Source organism: Misgurnus anguillicaudatus, chromosome 11, assembly GCF_027580225.2.
Source record: "Misgurnus anguillicaudatus chromosome 11, ASM2758022v2, whole genome shotgun sequence".
In the NCBI taxonomy this organism is placed as follows: domain Eukaryota; kingdom Metazoa; phylum Chordata; class Actinopteri; order Cypriniformes; family Cobitidae; genus Misgurnus; species Misgurnus anguillicaudatus.
Window position 1 is genome coordinate 10550975 of NC_073347.2, and position 21097 is coordinate 10572071.

At 37.0% G+C, this 21097-nt stretch overlaps 3 protein-coding genes across 12 annotated transcripts in view; 1 reads left to right on the plus strand and 2 right to left on the minus strand.

Moving 5' to 3' along the window:
- LOC129416580 (serine/threonine-protein kinase Nek3) overlaps nt 1-21097 on the minus strand; it is a 54805-nt gene that overhangs the window by 29198 nt on the left and 4510 nt on the right. For 5 of the 6 annotated variants that reach the window (XR_012372088.1, XR_012372085.1, XR_012372089.1 and 2 more), the window contains exon 2: nt 16447-16628. The gene's annotated coding sequence lies outside the window, so the exon portion shown is untranslated. Of the gene's footprint in view, nt 1-15576; nt 15980-16446; nt 16629-21097 lie in introns of all 6 variants that reach the window. The other variant, XR_012372086.1, reaches the window with a different exon arrangement.
- LOC129440719 (uncharacterized) lies at nt 365-5101 on the plus strand. 4 transcript variants are annotated; one of them, XR_012372084.1, is made up of 12 exons: nt 383-634; nt 866-882; nt 1101-1185; nt 1332-1422; nt 1527-1615; nt 1922-2049; nt 2348-2399; nt 2546-2643; nt 4084-4149; nt 4246-4292; nt 4374-4522; nt 4605-5101. XR_012372084.1 is itself a non-coding variant. In XM_073873000.1 (12 exons), the coding sequence occupies exons 7-12, from the start codon at nt 2396-2398 to the stop codon at nt 4892-4894; spliced, it is 654 nt and encodes a 217-aa protein (XP_073729101.1). In that variant the 5' UTR covers nt 407-639; nt 866-882; nt 1101-1185; nt 1332-1422; nt 1527-1615; nt 1922-2049; nt 2348-2395; the 3' UTR covers nt 4895-5101. The 4 variants fall into 4 exon arrangements, 2 of the variants coding, with proteins under 2 accessions (XP_073729100.1, XP_073729101.1); XM_073873000.1 differs by having other exon boundaries at nt 407-639; XR_012372082.1 differs by having other exon boundaries at nt 366-634; nt 866-1185.
- Nucleotides 5093-11170, minus strand: LOC129439417 (uncharacterized). Of its 2 annotated transcripts, none has more exons than XM_073872997.1 (13): nt 10662-11170; nt 10113-10162; nt 9906-9980; nt 9539-9571; nt 9309-9406; nt 8905-9208; nt 8586-8617; nt 8320-8470; nt 7552-7698; nt 6912-7104; nt 6654-6786; nt 6146-6253; nt 5093-5716 (listed from the first exon to the last, which is right to left on the minus strand). In XM_073872997.1, coding segments are annotated over exons 1-13 (1770 nt in total). In that variant the 5' UTR covers nt 10664-11170; the 3' UTR covers nt 5093-5272. The 2 variants fall into 2 exon arrangements, with proteins under 2 accessions (XP_073729098.1, XP_073729099.1); XM_073872998.1 differs by having other exon boundaries at nt 10657-11169.

Here is a 21097-nt window from a genome sequence, read left to right on the forward strand (position 1 = left end):
GCATTTAAATATAGGCATATATAAGGGATAATGTAGAGCGAGGCGGTTGCAGCGAATACAACCCCGACAGGCTTATCAGGACCCCACGCAAAGTGGAGCTTGAATCAGCCTCACGTACGGTGTTCATTCCAGGACACCCCCAGACCCCAGCGCCAGCACCCAGGCACCGGACAAAACAGCACCGCGCCTCAGACCCAAAAGCATCAGCTCCCAGGAAAACATGGTCTCGTACATTAGACATCGGGCAATACGGTCTCGGACTAAAAGTCCTCGGGTGGAGCGGCATCAGGTCTCGGACTGGAGGTCCTCATGTGAAACGGCATCAGGTCTCGGACTGGAAGTCCTCAGGTGAAACGGCATCAGGTCTCGGACTAAAAGTCCTCAGGTGAAACGGCATCAGGTCTCGGACTGGAGGTCCTCATGTGAAACGGCATCAGGTCTCGGACTGGAAGTCCTCAGGTGAAACGGCATCAGACATACAAGCATCAGGTCTTACTAAATCAGGTATCAGACGAAACGGCCTCAGGCAGAAAGGCTTCAGATGATTTTCCGCGTAACCCCGCCCCTTAGCGTGACGTCACTTTCGTAAACTTCCGGCCAGCACTTATTACAGCACACGGAGACTGCTAAAGATGTAAGGTAAGGCGTCTTTGATATCGTTTATTTTTTTTTACTGTTTTATTGATCGTTGCAGTCTCTTAAGTGTAGAACGTGTTGTATGACGAAACATTTATAACACAAATAGCTGAATTTAATGTAATTAGCATGCGTTAATGCTTGCTGTGCTTAACATCTCTCCATTTCTCTCTCTCTCTCTCTCTCTCTCTCTCTCTCTCTCTCTCTGTGTGTGTGTGTGTTAACGAAGAATGGATTCACACAGAAGTATCCTCCAATTGACGTTTTAAGCTGGCTAGAACACTATTACAAATACACATATTGCTGTTTTTAATCTTAGTAACTGTTACTGTGGTTTTCTGTTAACGCAGCTATCTAGAACATTGATTTATTTACATTTTACATTAAACGTAAACATTAATGATTGTAATGTGTCAGTTTATAAAACGAATACAAATTCACTTAAAGGGCCTTGACTTAAGTAGATGAAATGATAAAATTGCTTTTTGCCAATGGATGTAAACAGAGAGAAATATGCTCTATTCTTTGTGCATCTGGATTCAAAATCAGGTGATTTTTAAATTGTTGTATGCTACTGTTACTGATAATATTGTTCATAATGTAAAAAATACAATAAAACTTCGTTTAAAATACCACAGAAGCTATAGGCAAAAGCAAACATGTTAACTGCAATTTACATTTTCATCTTTTATCAGTGAAAGGCATTTAAGAAGATTAATTAAAACCCTTGGTTTGAGGCGGAGGAGTTATGACAGGCCCCTTGATGAAATACGTCAAGCTATAATGGTTTGTTATGAAATAACTTTGCTTATAAAAATACAATTTTACATCTATTACAATTCCATTATATTATATGAATGTGTCTAATGCAAAATTGTAATCATTTACAGAGTGAGTTGAAACACTGGTCACTTTGGCAGGGCATCCGTGCCATGCACAAACGGGTACGTGATGTCAGAGGAATCCAGCCTTGCTACAGGTACTTTAACACTATCATTCAATAGGCTTTATGCCCAGCTGCACTACTTCCTGAACTTCAGCCAGCTCCTTGTTTCCTGTCTGCCATTATTGGACTAAATGATTAATCCAGGTGTGTCTGATTATTGTTGTTGTGACTCCTGAGGTCAGACACACCTGAATTAATCAGTTTGTCCAATAATGGCAGACAGGAAACAAGGAGCTGGCTGAAGTTCAGGAAGTAGTGCAGCTGGGCATAAAGCCTATTGATCCTATTAAGGTTTTTATTGCCAATACTTATTGTGTTCCTTTGTCTGTTTATTTCTAGGAACGATGTAGGTGTAATAATGGGAGAGCTTGACGCCAGTGGTCTTATTAGAAGATGTCCTGGGAAAAAAAAAATTGAACGAAGGAACTACTTTAGTCGTGGACCAAATTATACTTGGCACATTGATGGTAAGTACTATTAACAGGGTAATCTTTAAAAAAAAATCATTATTTATCCATCCTTTTGTTGTAAGCCTCATATAAAACCTGCTTGGTCACCATTCACTTCATTGTATGAAAAATATTCTATCGTGGAACACAAAAAGTTGCTAAGACATTTCAAAGACATAGTAAACAAAGTAAAAAAATGCCAGAATTTTCTTTTTTTGACAGAACTATATATGTTTTTGAATCTTGATGTTTTGTCTCAAAAATAGATTTTTGTATTATACATCTATGGTGACACATCTTTTATAATTGGTTGCAGGAAATGACAAATTGAAATTCTTTGGAATATGGGTGCATCTTGGTATTGATGGGTATGTAACTTGTACAGTACATACATTAGAATTAATTTGGCTTTTATTCTCAATTTTTTGCACTGAGATCTAAACATTTGATTTATTGTTTTGCAGTGTTGTATTGTTTAAGCAATTTTATGCTTTGAAGTTGCATGTCTTAATAGATTTTCTAGGAAAATTCTTTGGCTTAAGGTTGGCACCTCTAACCGACAGCAGAGCTTCATTGCAAGGTACTTCTATGATGCTGTTTGGGAACACAACGGTATGTATTTTTGGCTGCTTGCAACTCTTAATGACAAAATTGTGTATATACACTTTATACAGTCATGTGAAAAAGTTAAGATGCCCCTAATATATATTAAGTTTTTGTTAAGAATGTCAACATGTTATTTTTTTGATCTTGTTTTAATGTGTACCTATAGATCAGTGTTTCCCAATCCTGGTCCTCGGGCACCCCCTCCCAGAAAGTTTTAGATGTCTCCTTATTTAAAACACCTGATTCGACTCATCAGCATCCTTCCAAAATGGTAAACATGTGTCACTAACAAGCTGATGAGTTAATTCAGGTGTGTTAAATAAGGAGACATCTAAAACTTTCTGGGAGGGGGTGCCCGAGGACCAGGGTTGGGAAACACTGCTATAGATGTAAGTGATGTACCGTATGTGGGGGTGTCCTTACTTTTTCCTCACAAGAAATTAGATTTTTGGAAATTCTGGATTCTTTTTTTTCTTCAAATTTACAGAAAATTTTTAATACTTTTCTTTAGTTTTTGTTTAGTTTTATTACTTTATCTCAATATTGTTAATATATAGATGAAATGTCCATAACAGGCTTTCAGGGGGAGTTTTTCACATGACTGTATTAAATGCTTTAAAATAATAATTTTTATTCTAGGTTGTCCAAGATTTATTCGGGCAGACAGAGGAAAGGAAAACCTTATTGTCGGACAGATGCAAGTGGCATTTCACTTCAGGCAGGCTAGTGATCATGGACGAGACTCTTTCAGAGTGGGCAAATCAGTCCACAATCAGGCATGTAATCGTTGTTGCTTAATCACTGCATACTTTAATTAAACATTCGTTAAACATGTTTTTGGAGTATGTGCTGTGCAGACAAACCTGTATTATACAAGAAAGTTTAAAACAAAAATAGCCAACATATGATTTAATTAAAAGTAACCCAATTGCTTTTGCATTTCTTTTGTTATTCTAAATATCATCTATTTTAAATATTAATATTTTGTGTCCAATTATTTACTTATGTAGAAAGTAGTCATTTAAAGCAGTGGTTCTCAATTCCAGTCCTTGGGACTGCCCTCCCAGAATGTTTTAGATGTCTCCTTATATAAAACACCTGATTTCACTCATTAGGATCCTTAACACACTAACAAGCTGGTGACATGAATCAGGTGTTTCATATTAGGAGACATCTAAAATGTTCTTGGAGGAGGAGGGGGGAGGGGAGGGGAGGGGAGGGGGGGGGGGCAGAGGACTGGAATTTAGAACCATTGATTTAAAGCAATAAATGATATCATTAATTTAGGGTCTTGATTACCCTGTTGGGTTTTATTGTGCACTAACAACCTGTTGACTGTAAATTAAAATTATCCCTTACTTATTGTCATAATGTAATCCAATTAGTCTTGTATAAATGTTTAGAGTGGTTGGTGTATTATTGTATTCTTTTTTTTTCCCTCATTAGAGAGCTGAATTCTTCAACAGCATCTTGAAGAAAACCTGGATCAAAAAATGGCAGGTGACATTTGAGGTCAGGATTTTATTTTCTTTAGTCAGACGTTCCAAATTGCAGATAAATGTTGATTAATAACCATAGTGATGGCAATTTTATGCACTTTTATTTTAGACTATGATGGAATCAGGGATCCTTGATTTGGACAATCCAGTACATATGTAAGTTAAGGCTGGTTGTTTACTGCAAATTAAATGAACTTGTAGAGTCAAATAAAATAACCAGATGATGTTGACCAACAGAAATTGCCTGCAATACACACACCTTCCCCTTCTCCAGAAAGAGCTGACCACAGAACAAAGACTATGGAACACTCATGACATCCGCAAGCAGCGCAATGTTGCAGGTCCATTCGGAAAGCCAGACGTTCTGTTCACTTTACCTCCTCAAGGTACAGTTTCAAATGTATATAAATTCAAATGGTTAGAAAGCAGTAGCCTATTTCTAAATACATCTTACTCTCTTCAATGTAGGTTTTGCTGATATGCTCTGCAAAGTGGATGATGACCTTCTGCAATATGCAGAACAACTTGTGTGTGCTACAGATGAGCCTTTGTTGGTGGCGAATGAAACATTCAGAACAATTGCAGAGGCCATTCTTAGAGACACAAACTTCCCATTATCTCCAGATGGGTCTCTAGCAGCTTACCTTATGCTGGTGGAGAAATTTGTTGCATGCATTGAAAGAAGAGACATTCACATACCATCCACATTTGCAGAAGCAAATGAAATATATGAGCTACTGGCTAATGAGACCTTCTAGCTGTTTCAATTATTAAAGGAGTAGTCCACTTTAGAGATGGGGTCCATTGACTTTTTATAGTAGGAAAAAAATACTATGGTAAGTCAATGGGCCCCATCTATAAAGTGGACTACTCCTTTAAGTGTTTTATAGCGATTTCAATTTTAAGTACTTAAAATGTGTAGAAGTGCTTATTGAATAAAAATGTCCAAACAAGAATTCCATCAAGACTTATCTTTACTGATCTGAGCTACTTGCTCTTTACAACTGCAAAACGCAGCAAATATTCAAACATGTCAGTAGCAATATGGAACATTCTGACAGATGTATAAATAACACAGCAGTAGGCCAAAAACTGAACTTCTAATACAGTTCCAAGGTCACGACAGTAAGTTACATTCACCACGTGTAACCATAACGACTCAGATAATCTGGCCCTTCAACTTTTTTTAGGGAGAGAACAACTGATGAAGCTTCAGGTCTTGATGCTGGGTCATAGTGTAGCATCATGGCAATGAAACTGTATTTTTCACACAGATGTTCAAGAGCATGTGGCTGTGCATTTTTGGTCATTAGGCCAGACAACTGCTTTTGGTTTTTTACTGTCCAGGGCTTTAACTTTGTGAAAAGTTCAAGGTATGTTGCTCCCAAAGACCAGATGTCAGAGCTTCTAGAAGCCTCTTCAAACTCAATAAGACACTCTGGAGCCATGTAAAGAAAAGTTCCACCCATTGGTCCTAACCTGCCTTCGGTAACTCTGCTTCCTTGTCGTAGTACAACAGTGTCCCTTATGTTGGCTAGTCCCCAGTCAGTAAGTACAGCTTTTTTAGAGAATCTGTCAATCTGTTGACAATTAAAAAGAAAAGAGTTCAAATATACAGATTTATAATATAAAAAGATAACGCTTTACAAAAAGGTTGTATTAGTTAACATTAGTAAATGCATTAACTAAAATGAACAGTATAGTTTTTCAGCATTTATTAATTCTTGTTAATGTTAGTTAATGGTGCATTAATTAATGTTAACAGTTACAACACTTGATTTTAAATGTATTAGTACAGTATGTTGAAATTAACATGAACTAAGATTAATAAATGCTCTAGATAGAAGTATTGCTTCTATAATGGTTAACGGATTCAACCTTACTGTAAAGTATTTCCACAAATTATATTTTCTACATATGCTTCAAATGTTATAAAGCTTTGTTTTAACATCCTTGTGCCAAGCTGTTACTGTTTGTTTTTTACTTTCTCTAGTAAACCGATAACTTACCAAAATATTTTCAGGCTTTAGATCCTGATGAATGACATTTTTTGAGTGAATGTATTCAACGGCCAAGGATATGTCAAGGGCAACAAAATGACTGTCGTTTCCTTCAAACTATGAGGGAATTAAAAAAGTTTTTAAAATAGAATAAAAACAGTAGAGAGATTTGAATGCACATCACAAATCTTATGCTACTTCAAAAAATAAAAAGCTGCAATTCATAACCATCACTGCCTCCATTGCCATCTAAAACAAATTTGAGATTGAATGACATCATACATTTTCAGTGAAATCATACCTGACAGCTCAAATTTAAAATTATTATTTTGAGCTTACCAATGTGAATAAGGATATAGTAAGGTCACAGTTTTGAACACTGTCTTTATCTTGCTCAATAATAATTTTTGTTTATTTTTAAACAAAATAAAGATTGCAGCTTTAAAGGAAAAACTATTACACTGTATACATTAAGAAAAACTACATGAAACATCATGACAAAAAAACACACTCTCACCTTAACACAAGCATTGCCATTGTGTATCACATGATCCAGGGTTGTGCCATGAATGTATTCATTGGCCAGCAAAAAGGTGTTGTCAGTGCGGGCTGCTGCCATGAGTCGAACAATATTGGGATGGCTCAGTCGCCTGGGAATTACAAATAGCAGGCTTTCACCAGGCTATCAACAAAACCCAAGCAATTAACAATATATAATCTAATAAAAACAACGTCTTTCTCCCAAAACAATCTTCTTTTTTAACAAACATCTTACAGTGAGACGAGAATCTCATGCTGTATGTCCCGGTCTTCAAGTCCTGCTATGCCATATGGAATCCTCTTTATGGCAGCTGGTGTTCCCTGAAAAGAACCTCTATACACCTTTCCAAAAGATCCTTCACCCAAGAGGTCCCGTTCATTGTAATTGATAAGTGACTCATCCACAAATGGCAGGCGTGGAACATACACTATTGAGATATCAAATAACAAAGATACACAATGTCACCTTTTACTCTTAATATATCTTTAAAGGCAGGGCAAGCCATTTCTGGTAACTGCTGTCCCCACCCCAAAAAGATCTGGAGCCTCTTTTGATAGACCCGCCCCACATGTACCAGGTAACAATGTCATAAATGAGTGAAAGCAATGTGCATTACTATAAACCAGGTCGAATGTGTTTTTTTAGTACTGTGTGTTTTAATGTGTGAATAGTTTGGCTCAGTTTACATAGACATAGATCATGCTGGAAGCTCAAAGACTTGCAGTAGCACAAGTGTCAAGCAAGGCTACAAGTGTGTTTTACCCAACAAGCATTTTTCAAAAATCGCTTACCCTACCTTTAACAGCAAGACGTTATTCCAATAGTAGCATTTTAAGAAACATAAAATACATAAAAATTTAGTTGAATTACTTACATGATGGTAAGATGGTGACAACATTAGATGATACATAAAACACCTCATTCTGTGGGCAAACACCTTTGACTACAGATCCTGCTATTTCTCCTTCCACACACCTCTCTGCTTCATGTTCTGGTTTTGTAGACTCCTTTGCACTCTGATCTAAAATTATTCAACATAAAAAATTAAACTGTCATCATTATGTACTTTTGGACAGACACTAATCAAAAGAAACTTACAGTGCATTTAAGCTATTCATTTTTATATAAGTATGTCAGCATGTGTGTTCCCTGGGAATAAAACCTTTTGAACTGCTAACTTAATGATCTACCAATTGAGCTAGAGGAACACTTAATGACATATTCTACTATTTCTTGAAACTCAAAAGAAGAATAACAAGAATAATTATCTGTGTACAGTTCGTAGGGCAATGTCTGTCAAACTCCTAAAATACAAAAAAGCAATATATACAACTAATACATTTTATTCCTATGATAGCTGTGTCTGAAAAACATATAGAAATGTAAGTTATTCACTTAGTATCTTCCTTTTATCTGAAGCTCTGTTTCATTCGTAGTTCAATAAGGAACTAAAATTGCTTTATTTTGAATTTAAATCAGTATTTCATCTCTATTTATTTATTTTGTAGGTAGCCATGTAATAAAATTATAGCGTAATGTCAGTTAATTGTTAAAGAGACTAATGACACCAATCCACTTTAAACAGCATTAGGACAAGAACTACTTTATCATTTATAGGTAAAGTGTTCGTTTAAGTATTTACCTGTAGGTGGATCTGATTTCGGATCAGTGTGTGTGCTTGTTTCTATGCCTCCATTCAAAGATCTCTCTGAACCTGGATCTGGACCACCATCAGCACTTTTACCTGAACCTAAGGATTTCCCTGTACACCTGGATCTCTTAGGCTGGAAATCCTACAGTTATTTAAAAAGCAAAATAAATAAGCAGCAGGGCCTAGTTAAACATCTTAAACTAGCTTCTAAAGACACTGATTACACAAACAAAATGAATCAATCAATGTTGTCTTACCATATCAGAGTCCACTTCAACTTTGCTAATTTCTTGAAAAAAGAAGCAATTAATAATTAATTTAAAAATATTAATTTACACATTAAAAAATAATAACAACAATAAAAACATAATTTTGTCACTGGACTACCACAAACATTTTGGTACATACCTGATGGTGAACTGGTTTCACCAAGGCAGATAATATCCGTAGACACAACACAATATGCAAGTTCCAACAAGACCACAAATTAGACATTATGATCCCATTGGAACCCACATACCGTGCCGTGACCACAAACACCATCCGCCCTGGTAGAGAAAACATTTTCTACTATACCCATTTCTCTACGTCCAATAAAAAATGTCCTCTTCCAAAGGGTTGGGATCTCCGAAACAGATCCATATTCTTGGTTAAACTGCTCCTTTGTCCACCTCGTGCCATCTGCATGACAGAGAGTAAATGTACTTCCCTCTCTTTCTTCTGCCGTCCAGAACGCCTCCTGAGCAATATTGATGAGTTCATCATAACCCTCGTTGCCTGTGACTAAGATCCTTGGTGGGGCCTCCTCAAGAATTAGTTTTTGGTACCTCCCAGGTTTTTTGGATGTTCGTGGTTTCCACTCCATGGGACTCAGTTTTATCTTGCAGTAAAACAAAAATGTATGGTTGGTAACATTCTTTAGGCCTACACAAATCAAATTACATACATACAACAATGCCATAATAATTGCAAAAACTAACCTTTAATAAGGACTTTTCTTTTTGGCGAAGGGGAAACTGACATTTTTTCACCTGTGGTTTGATGAATTGTTTTGCCTTTGTAAATATTTGTGCTGCATCTGTGATATAGAAATCAGTTAAGATTTGCAATAAACAGTAACAACACTATAAAATAAAAGAACTGGCAACCAAACAAATTAAGGTTTTTTTTTATATTGCCATTGATATAAATTTTAAATGTGTCTCCTTACCCATAAATGCCTTCTCGTTTTTTTCTTTTGTCTCTAAAATATTAGGTAGAGATATTTTAAATATAGATGAAAACAAGTAAAAAATATTAGGGTTGTATAACAATTAATAGCAACTATTCGTTTACAGAATAATAGGTTTTATTTACGTCATGTTTGTATGTGTACTATACTGTGAATAATAATTATGTATATAAATACACATACGCACACATGCATGTAAAACTTCAAGAAAGCAATATATTAAGCATTTATATAAAGGCCTATAATATAAATTATATAAAAATTTATATACACGTGTAAATTATTTCTTAAACATGAACTACACAGTACATAGGTACATAAAAAAGGGATATCAGATGCTCTTTACCTCTTCCACTGTGCGACTCCTCTTCACTCAGCAAATGTTTCACTCTGGCATCAAAGCCCTTTTGAGTAAGTTCATCTAAAAGTCAAATTTGGTGATGGATTAACTACAAGCAGATGTGAATATTACAGAAGTATGCATTCAATGTACACAGAAAGCTAATACAATGTAATTCAATGTAATGTAATGTAATGTTTCCCTATTACATACCACGTTCAAGTTGTTTTTTTAAATCTTCGTATTCTTTTATCTTATCCATCCTTTTAAAAGAAACAAATGTAAGACATTCGTACATTACTTTAGATTGATTAGCAAAACCCTAAATCCTGTAACGTTATTGACATTCTGTCTTTTACTAACTTCTTTATATATGTGTATGTATGTATGTATGTATGCATGTATGCATGTATGTATGTTTTTGACGTGTACTACTGTGTGTACTACGATATCATTTTTTTTGTAAAAAGTTTATCAAGAAGTTCATATATAGAATGCAATAACGCATCATTAACATTTTAAGCAATACAACATTTTTAACTTTTAAGACAAACTCCAATCATTTGTTTTAATAACAATTGCTCACCAGCGTGCACGCTAACGTTAGATGATGGTTTGCAAGGTGATGTTAACAATCTAACTGCATAAACGTAACAATTAAACTTGCTAATAGTTGAGGCAATGTGTTCCACATTTAATGGACTGTAACGATCAATAAAACAGTAAAAAAAAATAAACGATATCAAAGACGCCTTACCTTACATCTTTAGCAGTCTCCGTGTGCTGTATTAAGTGCTGGCCGGAAGTTTACGAAAGTGACGTCACGCTAAGGGGCGGGGTTAAGCGGAAAATCATCTGAAGCCTTTCTGCCTGAGGCCGTTTCGTCTGATACCTGATTTAGTAAGACCTGATGCTTGTATGTCTGATGCCGTTTCACCTGAGGACTTTTAGTCCGAGACCTGATGCCGTTTCACATGAGGACTTTTAGTCCGAGACCTGATGCCGTTTCACCTGAGGACTTTTAGTCCGAGACCTGATGCCGTTTCACCTGAGGACTTTTAGTCCGAGACCTGATGCCGTTTCACATGAGGACTTTTAGTCCGAGACCTGATGCCGTTTCACCTGAGGACTTTTAGTCCGAGACCGTATTGCCCGATGTCTAATGTACGAGACCATGTTTTCCTGAGAACTGATGCTTTTAAGTCTGAAGCGCGATGCTGTTTTATCCGATGCCTGAGTACTGACGCTGAGGTCTGAGGATGTCCTAAAATGAACACCGTACTCACGGGGTTGTATTCGCTATAAGAACCGCCTCGCTCTAAATTATCCCGCTTATGAAATTGATGAAATAGCCTGCGTCCGCATTTTGGCAACAGAAGTGGTGTTGTTGTTCCCCATTGGTTTTAACGTGTTAGCAACTCAGTAAGTTTATCAAAACAGTTTCCCAGCATCAAAATGTCTGGTAATTGCTTTTGGTTGCACTAATAATATACTAATATACGTATATATGGTCACTTTATATTTGGCCATCTGCTAAAGTCTTCTATTCACTCAACTAGTACACGGATCTGGTAGCTGTGTTGAAAAACTTGATAAAGTCAACTTTTAAATATAACTTTCTCTGTCTGTGTTGCTTCACTGCTGATTCTTGCCATACTTCCATTGCCAACATGCACGTGCATACGTTTCCACGTCATCATTGTGTTCAAACAGTAAAATGGTCTAAGGAATCCCTGTATGTCTGTATATTAGCTGTTAAGGTCACTGATGGAGAGAGACAGGTTGATGATGACCCTTGAAGTCATATTGATGAGGAGGAGGAGAATGGAACCAGTACAAAAACAGTGATGGGGCAGTGTGCAGGGCTGGGTAGGCAATCATATTACCCTGCTGAAAAAACCAGCATACCAGCAAGACCAGCATATGTTACCAGCATAGACCAGCATAATTCCCATGCTGGTTTGATGCTGTTTTTTCAGCAGGGTAGGCATATCAATCAATCAAAGCTTTATTAAGGACACACAAATAGAAAAATACAGCACAATATTATAAATTTACATATAGGATAAAATGCAATAGTTCCACTTACTAGATTATAACCTGACTAAAGCACAGATTGAATTTAAAAAAGGAATTATTCTAAGTCATATTTATTACTGATGTTCTTCTCATGCATATGTAGCTGTACAATCAGTAAGCAGAGGCAGGGTCCAGCACACACAGGGGAAGTGGAGCCAGGGAGAGTTGAAAGTGAGTAAGTACACACACAATCTCTATTTTATGGGACTGTATTGTAGTTTTTGATTATCTGAGTGGGTATGTGTGAGTTATTGTAACAATTTTATCACTCCAACTGACTGTACACATAACATGCTGGTAGTTAGCAGTATACTGTGACTTATGTGTTCGAGATTGGGTTTTGCTGACCTGGTTGTGTTTAGTGCAGTGGTGACTTGCTTATACAACCTGAGGAGGCAGGTGTTATCCTAAAGTTTCTTTAAGGTCTTCAGCATAATCTGATTCTCTTCATACCATAAAAACACTACTAGAATTAAAATAACTGCAAAAAATCCTGCTCGTGCACCAAGGGCACTTGCGTAAAAGGCCTCTCCATCTTAAAGTCCCGGGCTGAATTTCAGTCCCAGTACGTCCCTGAAACCTAGTATTCAATCCGTGCTGAAATAGGGAGCCAATGTAGTGATTGTAGAACTGGGGCCCGTTCTTTGTACATCGCTAACTCAGTTAGCTGGATTTGATTGTTGACAATTTGGCATGATCTTGGATATTTTGGTTCTTCGAAGCTCATCCTAGACTTGCTGTCATAGCAACAGGTCCGTAAGCTCAAACCTGCTCGGGAGCAGGCTTATTTCATGTAAACAAGATTAGTTTGTACCTTTTTAAGAGGATGTGAAGTCTGACGCAGTCGCGTATTCTCCATTATACGAGCGCAATCTGCGTAAGATGCATGATTAATATAAAGAGCTTTTCAAATTCAACACGTAATAAAAACAGATAGATTAATTAAAGGCTCTCTAAGCGAATAATGTGCGACGTCACTTCCTGTTGATGTTTGAACTGTTTTCAAACAAACGGCGCGTAGCTAACACCTTCCCCTCCCCTCCCCCTCCCGTCCGTGCTTTCGTGAACGTGCCCAACCCCCACCCCCTCCTTGGCGTTTATTGGCTGGAACACTTTGTTATGTTTTGTTGTGCTAGGTTTGGCCACTATGTTGATATTGCCGTTTGTCGAGCCTGAGCTGTCTACAGAGATAAAGTTTTTTTACAGTTTGATCAGCGGACAGGCAGCAAGCAGATAGTGAGGAGATGTATGCTGTATGTAACAAAAAATGTTTTATGGTCTAAAACGCGTCAATTCGCTTAGAGCGCCTTTAATTCTATTAGCAATGTTATTTAAAATATATATAATATAACAAATATTCTTTATTTGAACCTGTGCAACTTGTTTTTGTGTAACAGGTGTTTTGATTATTATTCCTAAACGAATGAGAAGACAAATGCTGATCACATTCATTTTAAATTTGTTTGAATTTTCCTTAATAAAAACAGCAATCAATCATACCCAGCATTAATAGATGTTATGTACAATTAAAGACTATTACTCAGTGTGAAATAATTTTCATTTGAATAAACTAATCTCCTATTTTCATTTTGTCTTTAGATTGTCAAGTAGCTTACAATGTAATGCATGAAAGGGTTTTCGTTTAGTAATTTCTATCTGTTCTATCTTTAAATCGTTGTCTACAAATATGTTACCCTGTCCCTTTCCTGACAAAAATGACCAAAATAACCAAATAAGTTTTTTGCACATATTTTCACATATCTTTATCTTCTTTACTACACTTTTATGTGCAGACTCAGCAGATGCAGGACTTTCAGTTAACATGAAATATTGCTAATATAGTCAGAAATCAGTTAAGAATAATGTAATTGAAAAAACTTATTTAACCACTTGTCGTCTGAGAGGATTTCTTTACTGTCCTGTGCATTGCTCAGAAACAGTTGCACTTTATAATCTCTTGATGTAGAATAACATTTACATTCCCTTACTGCACATCACACTTCATTTAACACATTCTTGAGAACTGCTGGAAGTGTTGGTGTATTATCTACAACTGCACAAAAGAAAGGAAGACACAATCTTATAATAAACTACAATTCGAATTTTATTTATCAGAAATGAAACTGTTGCATTGGCTGTGGGTTTAAGAAAGAGCAACTGCTCCAGAGATGATCTGCACAAACAATCAGTTTAGAGACATCACTCCTGCCCGCACATCACATGAAGATGGAGGACTACCACCTGTTTTTATTCTGCTTTTTAAGTTGCTGTTACAAACAGACAAAATAGCATTTAACTGTTTTTAAACGAGACTTAAAGTACTTTAGGAGCATCAAATTTTAATTACAATCATTAATTTCAATCTTTGACAAGCTAACCCAGTCTTCTGAGGTTGCGCACAAATAGCAAAAGTGCAAAACTCGTGCAACACACACGCCAAACTCCACCCCGGCGCGCACACGACACGCAAGTCCCTCCCATTCACCCAAACGGGGCATCCTTTCTTGTCATTCCATCCATTGGTTTCTCAACTCTTCTCCGCCTTTTAAACCATTTTCGCTTGGGTTTAGGGTTAGATTTTAGATTTGCTTAATGAGGTTATTTAATATACAGGTTTCTCAATGTTTTTATCCATATTTAAGCCATGGTCGCTTGGAGTTGGGGTTAGAGTTGGGGTTAGGATGTCATTTTTATATAACAAAAAGTTGTTCTAACCCTAAACCCAAGCGAAAATGGCAAAAAATAGCAAAAAAATTGAGAAACCAATAAACAAAACGACAAAAAAGATGCCCCCTTTAAGTGAATGGGAAGGACCTGCGCATCACGTGCACGCCAAAGTGGAATCCGGCGCATGCACCGCACGAGCTCCACACTTCGTGCCATTCACACGCATTTTCAGGAGACTGGGCTGGACAAGCATAGTAAAGATATTAAGATTATATTTTTACAGAAAATGTTACATTATTTATGGTGATTTATGTACACAAGTAGCTTTAACTGGGTTTTTTAATTCAGTGTCATAAAAAGTTCACAACCTTTCAGCAATAGCTCTCAGACTGCAGGGGTTAAAAATGGGCGTGTTTTGGCCATTGTAACAACTGGCCAATCACAGCGTTGCTGATCAGTGTTTCTACTATCGATATGTATTGCCTTTCCTTGCAGTGCACGAACGCGCAGTGATCTCAGAAAATTCAATCCTGCCATACTAATCATTAACAGCAGGGGTGTTCAAAGAACCAAATAAGTGAGATCATAATTAGTGAGATCTAAACATCTCAGAGGTCTCATTTGATCTCGGATGTAATAAGCGACGTACGAAGAACGGGCCCCTGGTGTGATGTGTTCGTATTTGCGTAGTTTCATCAGGATCCGAGCTGCAGTGTTCTGAATGTTCTGAAGTTTTTTAATGCTCTTGTCAGGGATCCAAATGAGAAGAGCATTACAATAGTCAAGTCGTGAGGAAACAAATGCATGGACAAGTTTTTCTGCATCCCGTATAGTTAATGTGGGCCGGAGTCTGGCAATATTTCTGAGGTGATGAAATGATGTCTTGCAAAGTTGCTTAATATGAGATTCAAATGTTAAATGAGGAACAAACCTGACACCAAGACTTGATGATGTTAGTGGTATGATTTGGCCAGAGAAGGTATGCAGGTTATGGTAGATGTTCTTATCTGATGTGGAGAACCAATGAGGATTGCTTCTGTCTTTGAACTATTCAACTGAAGAACATTTTGATTCATCCATGTGCTTATTTCCTCTAGACAGGCAGTGATTATGGATGGTGATGAGTGATTGTCCATTTTTATGTACAGCTGTGTATCGTCAGCATAACAGTGGAATGAAATTCCAAGACGACAGATGACTCTTCCAAGAGGAAGCATGTACAGAGTAAATAAAATGGGTCCAAGAACTGAACCCCACACCGAACAGCATGAGTAGAGGACCTTGAGTTTCCCATGGCCACAAATTCAGACTTAAGACCATCTTAATCAAGAAACCTTCACGAAAGGGAGAGGGGGCACACAAATTTTTTTACATTAGTTTTTGAAAATACACATTTTTTTTAAAGTATATATATTGTTTATTTATGTTGTTTAAATGTTATAAATGTATTGTTTTTATTTGTTGTATTTAACTTTTATGCATTTGTATACACACACACACACACACACACACTTAGACAAAATACGTTTTGAATAATAAGTTTAATTGAGTGCAAAGTGTGACTCTTTATTTGGCTAAATAATGTCTAAAATGAGTCTGCAGTTGATGTCATAAGATGCTGAAAATATGTCCACAATGACCACATTTCAATTTGGACCTTAAAAAGAGGTCCTATGGACCAAAAGACGATGACAAGACGTCTTTTGGACGTACGCTTGCTCAGTGGGTTAACTGGCCGCTTCACTTATAAAGCAAACAGAAAAAAAGAAATAATCAATGCACGTGCAGGTATTGTACTCACGCACAACGATGAGGCAATTGTAGAGATGAGATAACCGTTCTGGATGTGTAAAATAATGACTGGCAAATCCACAGGGTGGTCACAAATCTGGTCGGAGGTAACTCGTAGCTTAAAGAAACTCACGCAGCAGATGGGATGATGAGATATTGGTCACATAGATCAGAAAGAACAGTCCGTTTTTCCTATGTAGGATGCAATAATTACTAAAACATTTAATAAATTGCATCTAATATACAGGGTTAAAGCATACATACAATATGTTACAACCACACAGGCATAAATGAGCTAACAGGCTAATCGCTATTAGTAGGTATGTTGCTAAAATTTTCAAAATGGTTAAATGCTAAAACTAGTTGTTCAGATAGAAAGAGCTTGAAAAAGGCTTTTAAATGAGACCAAGATCATGTTTATGGGTTCAAGAATAACAAAATACTGGCCATTTGAAACTCGAAAATCGTCACTTTATTTTGTCCCATGTTTTCCATTAAAATTCAAGAAAATGTGTGACCCGAATCATGAAAAATGAAGTTTTTTGCTATTCCTTTTTAAATGTTTAAGATATTGACCTGAATCTTTCAGGATAAGCTGTTTGATATATCTTCTACAAATTCTACTTGTGAAAAATCAGATATATAATAAAACAAACCACTAATTACACCAAATAACACTCTTTATTCAGTCTAATATATACAGAAATCTACTACATGGCTATACGGCTGCTTCACATTCTTTGTCCATTCAAGCACCACCTGTGGTAGTCGTTCAAATTTATTAAAATTTCGTTTACTTGTAGTTTAGCAATTAAACTAAATGTCTTCACAATTTCAAGAATGTCTTTATTCAACTAAAGCAAAAACAACGGCGATTTTACAAACAACAGACTTTGGCGAGCTCGCACGGCCAATAGTTAAACATGAAAGGTGGTGACCGAAAACGAAAAGGTACCTATGCTTCTTCCGGTGATGTTAACAATAAAAACTCAGAAATTTCGCCATCAACAAACCAACAGAGCCTTTATTTTCCACATCACCGCGCGCCGACTGAGGAAATCTTGAGTTTCGTTGAACGGTGTTGTGTGAAATTCTGTCCCCGTGAAAAACTGTCCCAATGGGCGGGGCATACATGCATATTCATAGGTTCGCTCCGCTTTGGAACCAGCGATTGGATTGCAAATTCTTGTGTGTTTTCCAGCTCTTTTTTATATTTATATAAGGTAATAACGCCGAATGATCATATGCCTTGTTTATATGTACAAATTTTTACATTATGCTTTGTATGTGCGTTTTGTAAGAAGACTTTTTCATGACTAAACAATATCGGTTTTGCTACATTTATAATGCTAAACACTACAGCACGAATCGAGCACAAATTTCTCCTCGTTGTTTTTGTTGTATCTTGTCCATAGGTTAATGTTTTGTTTTGTTGTGTACTTTGCTGCACCTATCGCATGCACTGCAACAAAACTCAAATCCCTGCCGAAAAAACAATAGAGACCATTACGCATTCTGTAATGGTTTTTAAAGTTTTAATGGTTAATGGTCTGTAATGGTTTTGTAATGGAAACCCTTATAATTTCTGTAATGGTATCTATTGTCTTTTTTTCGGCAGGGATATGGCTAACTGCATCTATAAATAAAAAATAAAAAAATTTAAATGTTCTCTGGTGCTATTTTGCCTCCTTTTTGAGTTGGACTTTATAGAGCCCCAACGAAAAGAGCATTGCAATCATTCAAAGGACATGATGCATGATTACTCCATTAAAGCAGGATCCCTGTAAATAAAAATGGCCTAAAAAAATTTTAAAGGTTATTTACCTAATTGCCAGACCAACATTGTTCAGACCAGCTTAAATATGTTTATGAGTGTTTTCCTGTGTTACTAAAAGGCAAAAATGGAAGAGAGACCAAAATATAAAAACAACATTTTAATTTTCTTCCCGAATGAGGTAATGACATGTTTTTAAACAGAGTGATAAAGAGAAGATGAGAATGAAAAGAAACTGACCATGAGTGTCAAATGGTTGTTCTCATTATTTGACCCAATCAGCACATCATAGTCCCCTGGATCCAGCAGCAGTACAGATGCATATTGTAACAAGAGTTTTTTTTCACAAATTCATTCATGTGAACAGTGCCGGCCTGAGCCTCTTGGGGGCCCTAAGCAGAATGTGTTTGGGGGCCCCCCTCCCACCACGCGGACACAAATGTCACGCTCTAATGTTACATTATAAATGAATACAGTGAGGTTAAACAATGAAAAAAATCTACACCCAAATAAAAAACTTTACTCTTCAATGTGTCATGTCATATTAACAGGCTATGGAATGTTAAAGGAGTGGTCTACTCATTTTCAATATTGAACTATGTTGTTGCCTTGGGTAGGAATTGTTGATACATCCCTCTGTCATTTGTGTGCGTGCGCGTGGGCGCTGGAGCGCGCTGCGACGCTTCGATGGCATTTGGCTTGGCCCCATTCATTCGATGGTACCATTTAGAGGTGGGGTTGGAAGTGACCGGACACATCAACGTTTTTCCTATTTGGGACGAGTGGTTGTACGAGCAAGTTTGGTGGTACAAAATAAAACGTAGCGCTTTTCTAAGCGGATTTAAAAGAGGAGCTACATTTTATGGCGTAATAGCACTTTTGGGAGTACTTCGACTCAGCGCAGTAACACCCTCCTTCACCCATTATGAGAGGGAGAAGGGGAGCGGACTTTTCAGGCGAGTCGAAGTACTCCCAAAAGTGCTATTACGCCATAAAATATAGTTCCTCTTTTAAATCCGCTTAGAAAAGCGCTACGTTTTATTTTGTACCACCAAACTTGCTCGTATAACTACTCGTCTTAAATAGGAAAAACGTTGATATGTTTGGTCACTTCTAACTTTATCTCTAAATGGTACCATTGAATGAATGGGGCTAAGCTAAATACTATCGAAGCGTCGCAGCGCGCTCCAGCGCTTACGTGCACGCACACAGATGACAGAGGGATGTATCAACAATTCTTAGTTAAGTTAATAACATATTTTAATATTGAAAATGAGTAGACTATTCCTTTAACATTGGCCAACAAGAAAAACCTCATCTGCTGCATCATCAGCTGTGGAGGCACTGACACTTGATGAAACATCAGGGGCGGGTAGGGTTGGTTCTGCTCCAAAGTACTTCAACAGTGTTCCTGAAAAAAATAGCATTGGATAGGTGCATAGTTGATCGAGCAGAATGAGTTTATTTTGCTAATTTTTCATTACTTACACAACAAGCAATAAATAAATAAATATGAGGATAGCACTGTTACATCACTACCCACCATATAAATAAGATTGAAGTCTATTTTCATCACAGAAATCTCCCTACCCAACATGGTATTGGTATATATTCTTCTCATAAAGTCCAATACCATCTCTTACCAAAGATCTTAGACAGAGAGCGCATGTGCTTTGCCTATGAAGCTGGAACGTTACCGATGTTGGAACGTTCACTTCAACACATACAGCAATGCTAGCTAGGGGTGTGATGGATCACAAAACTCACGGTTCGGATCACATTATGGTTTTTGAGGCACAGATCTGATCATTTTTCGGATCAGCAGAATAAGGGGTTGGAAAAACTAATAAAAAAATGAGGAAATTACTTACAAACATTTATAAAAAAAAAGTTGCACATTAAGTCAGGGCTAAAATCAGCATTAGGTACAGAAATCAAATCAAATGAATCATAACACTTTATTGTATGAATTAAATATAATTGTTCTTTTTTAGAGCTACAGAAGTGATTTTCTCTTTGTCTTGGAAGTTTTGATTAACATTAATGACACAGACTTAAGTAGGTTAATTAAGGTACTGTCTCTTTAAGAGAAGCACGGACCTGGTTTCTGCCTCAACTATACATAAACCATCCAAAGACATAAACAAATGTTTTTATTGGAAAAGAGTACTGTGGAGATCATTTTGTTTGTATGTGCCCTGTCAAGAACAGAAAGATTTTATGTTCGTCTCTCCATGTGTGCCCTACTAAGTGCACTTATACGCGGCGCGCTCACACAGACGGAAATACAAACGGCGGAGCATAAAACCGTTATGTTGTTTTCAGTGCTCTATTCCTCAAATATATGTTAATGGACTACAGTATGACACAAAATAGCGTAACTCTCTCTAAAGTTTAAACATCAAGTGTTAGTGTTCTGCAGGGCCGGCCCGAGGCATAAGCGAACCAAGCGGCTGCTTAGGGCCCCGCTGGCCACCAGGGGGCCCCCGCCCCAATCGTTTTTTAAATATTTTTTTATACAATTAAATAACTTAAACAGGTAATATAAATGGATGAATGAATGAATGAATACGAATTTATAAATGAATAATTAAAGACAAGAAAATTTTGATTTGCAGACAACTATGTGTCTGCAGTGCTAGCGTTTTAGTCAGGCGCAACATAGACACCTGCGCCACCTGCGCGTCGGTGCGCAAGTGCACGACGTCGTCACTCACTGTAAACAATGATGAGCCATTTGACATGTCACATAAAAGGATATATCCCTCTGGGGCCGAAAAGAGAACAAAGAGAAGGACCGAGGATGAGAAAAAAAGAGCAAGATAAAGGTATGTTTGCATGATTATACAGTATGTTTAATTTGTGTTAGTGGTGTGACAGATCGACG

What these genes read in the sequence shown, in the direction of transcription:
- LOC129439417 (XM_073872997.1), bottom strand. An exon ending in AAGAAAAGTCCTTATTAAAG is followed by an intron (nt 9,209 to 9,308) that starts GTTAGTTTTTGC and finishes TTTTACTGCAAG; the next exon opens with ATAAAACTGAGTCCCATGGA. An exon ending in TAAAGCCTGAAAATATTTTG is followed by an intron (nt 5,717 to 6,145) that starts GTAAGTTATCGG and finishes AATTGTCAACAG; the next exon opens with ATTGACAGATTCTCTAAAAA.
- LOC129440719 (XM_073872999.1), top strand. An exon ending in GCATCTGGATTCAAAATCAG is followed by an intron (nt 1,186 to 1,331) that starts GTGATTTTTAAA and finishes ATCTTTTATCAG; the next exon opens with TGAAAGGCATTTAAGAAGAT. An exon ending in TGCTGTTTGGGAACACAACG is followed by an intron (nt 2,644 to 3,276) that starts GTATGTATTTTT and finishes TTTTTATTCTAG; the next exon opens with GTTGTCCAAGATTTATTCGG.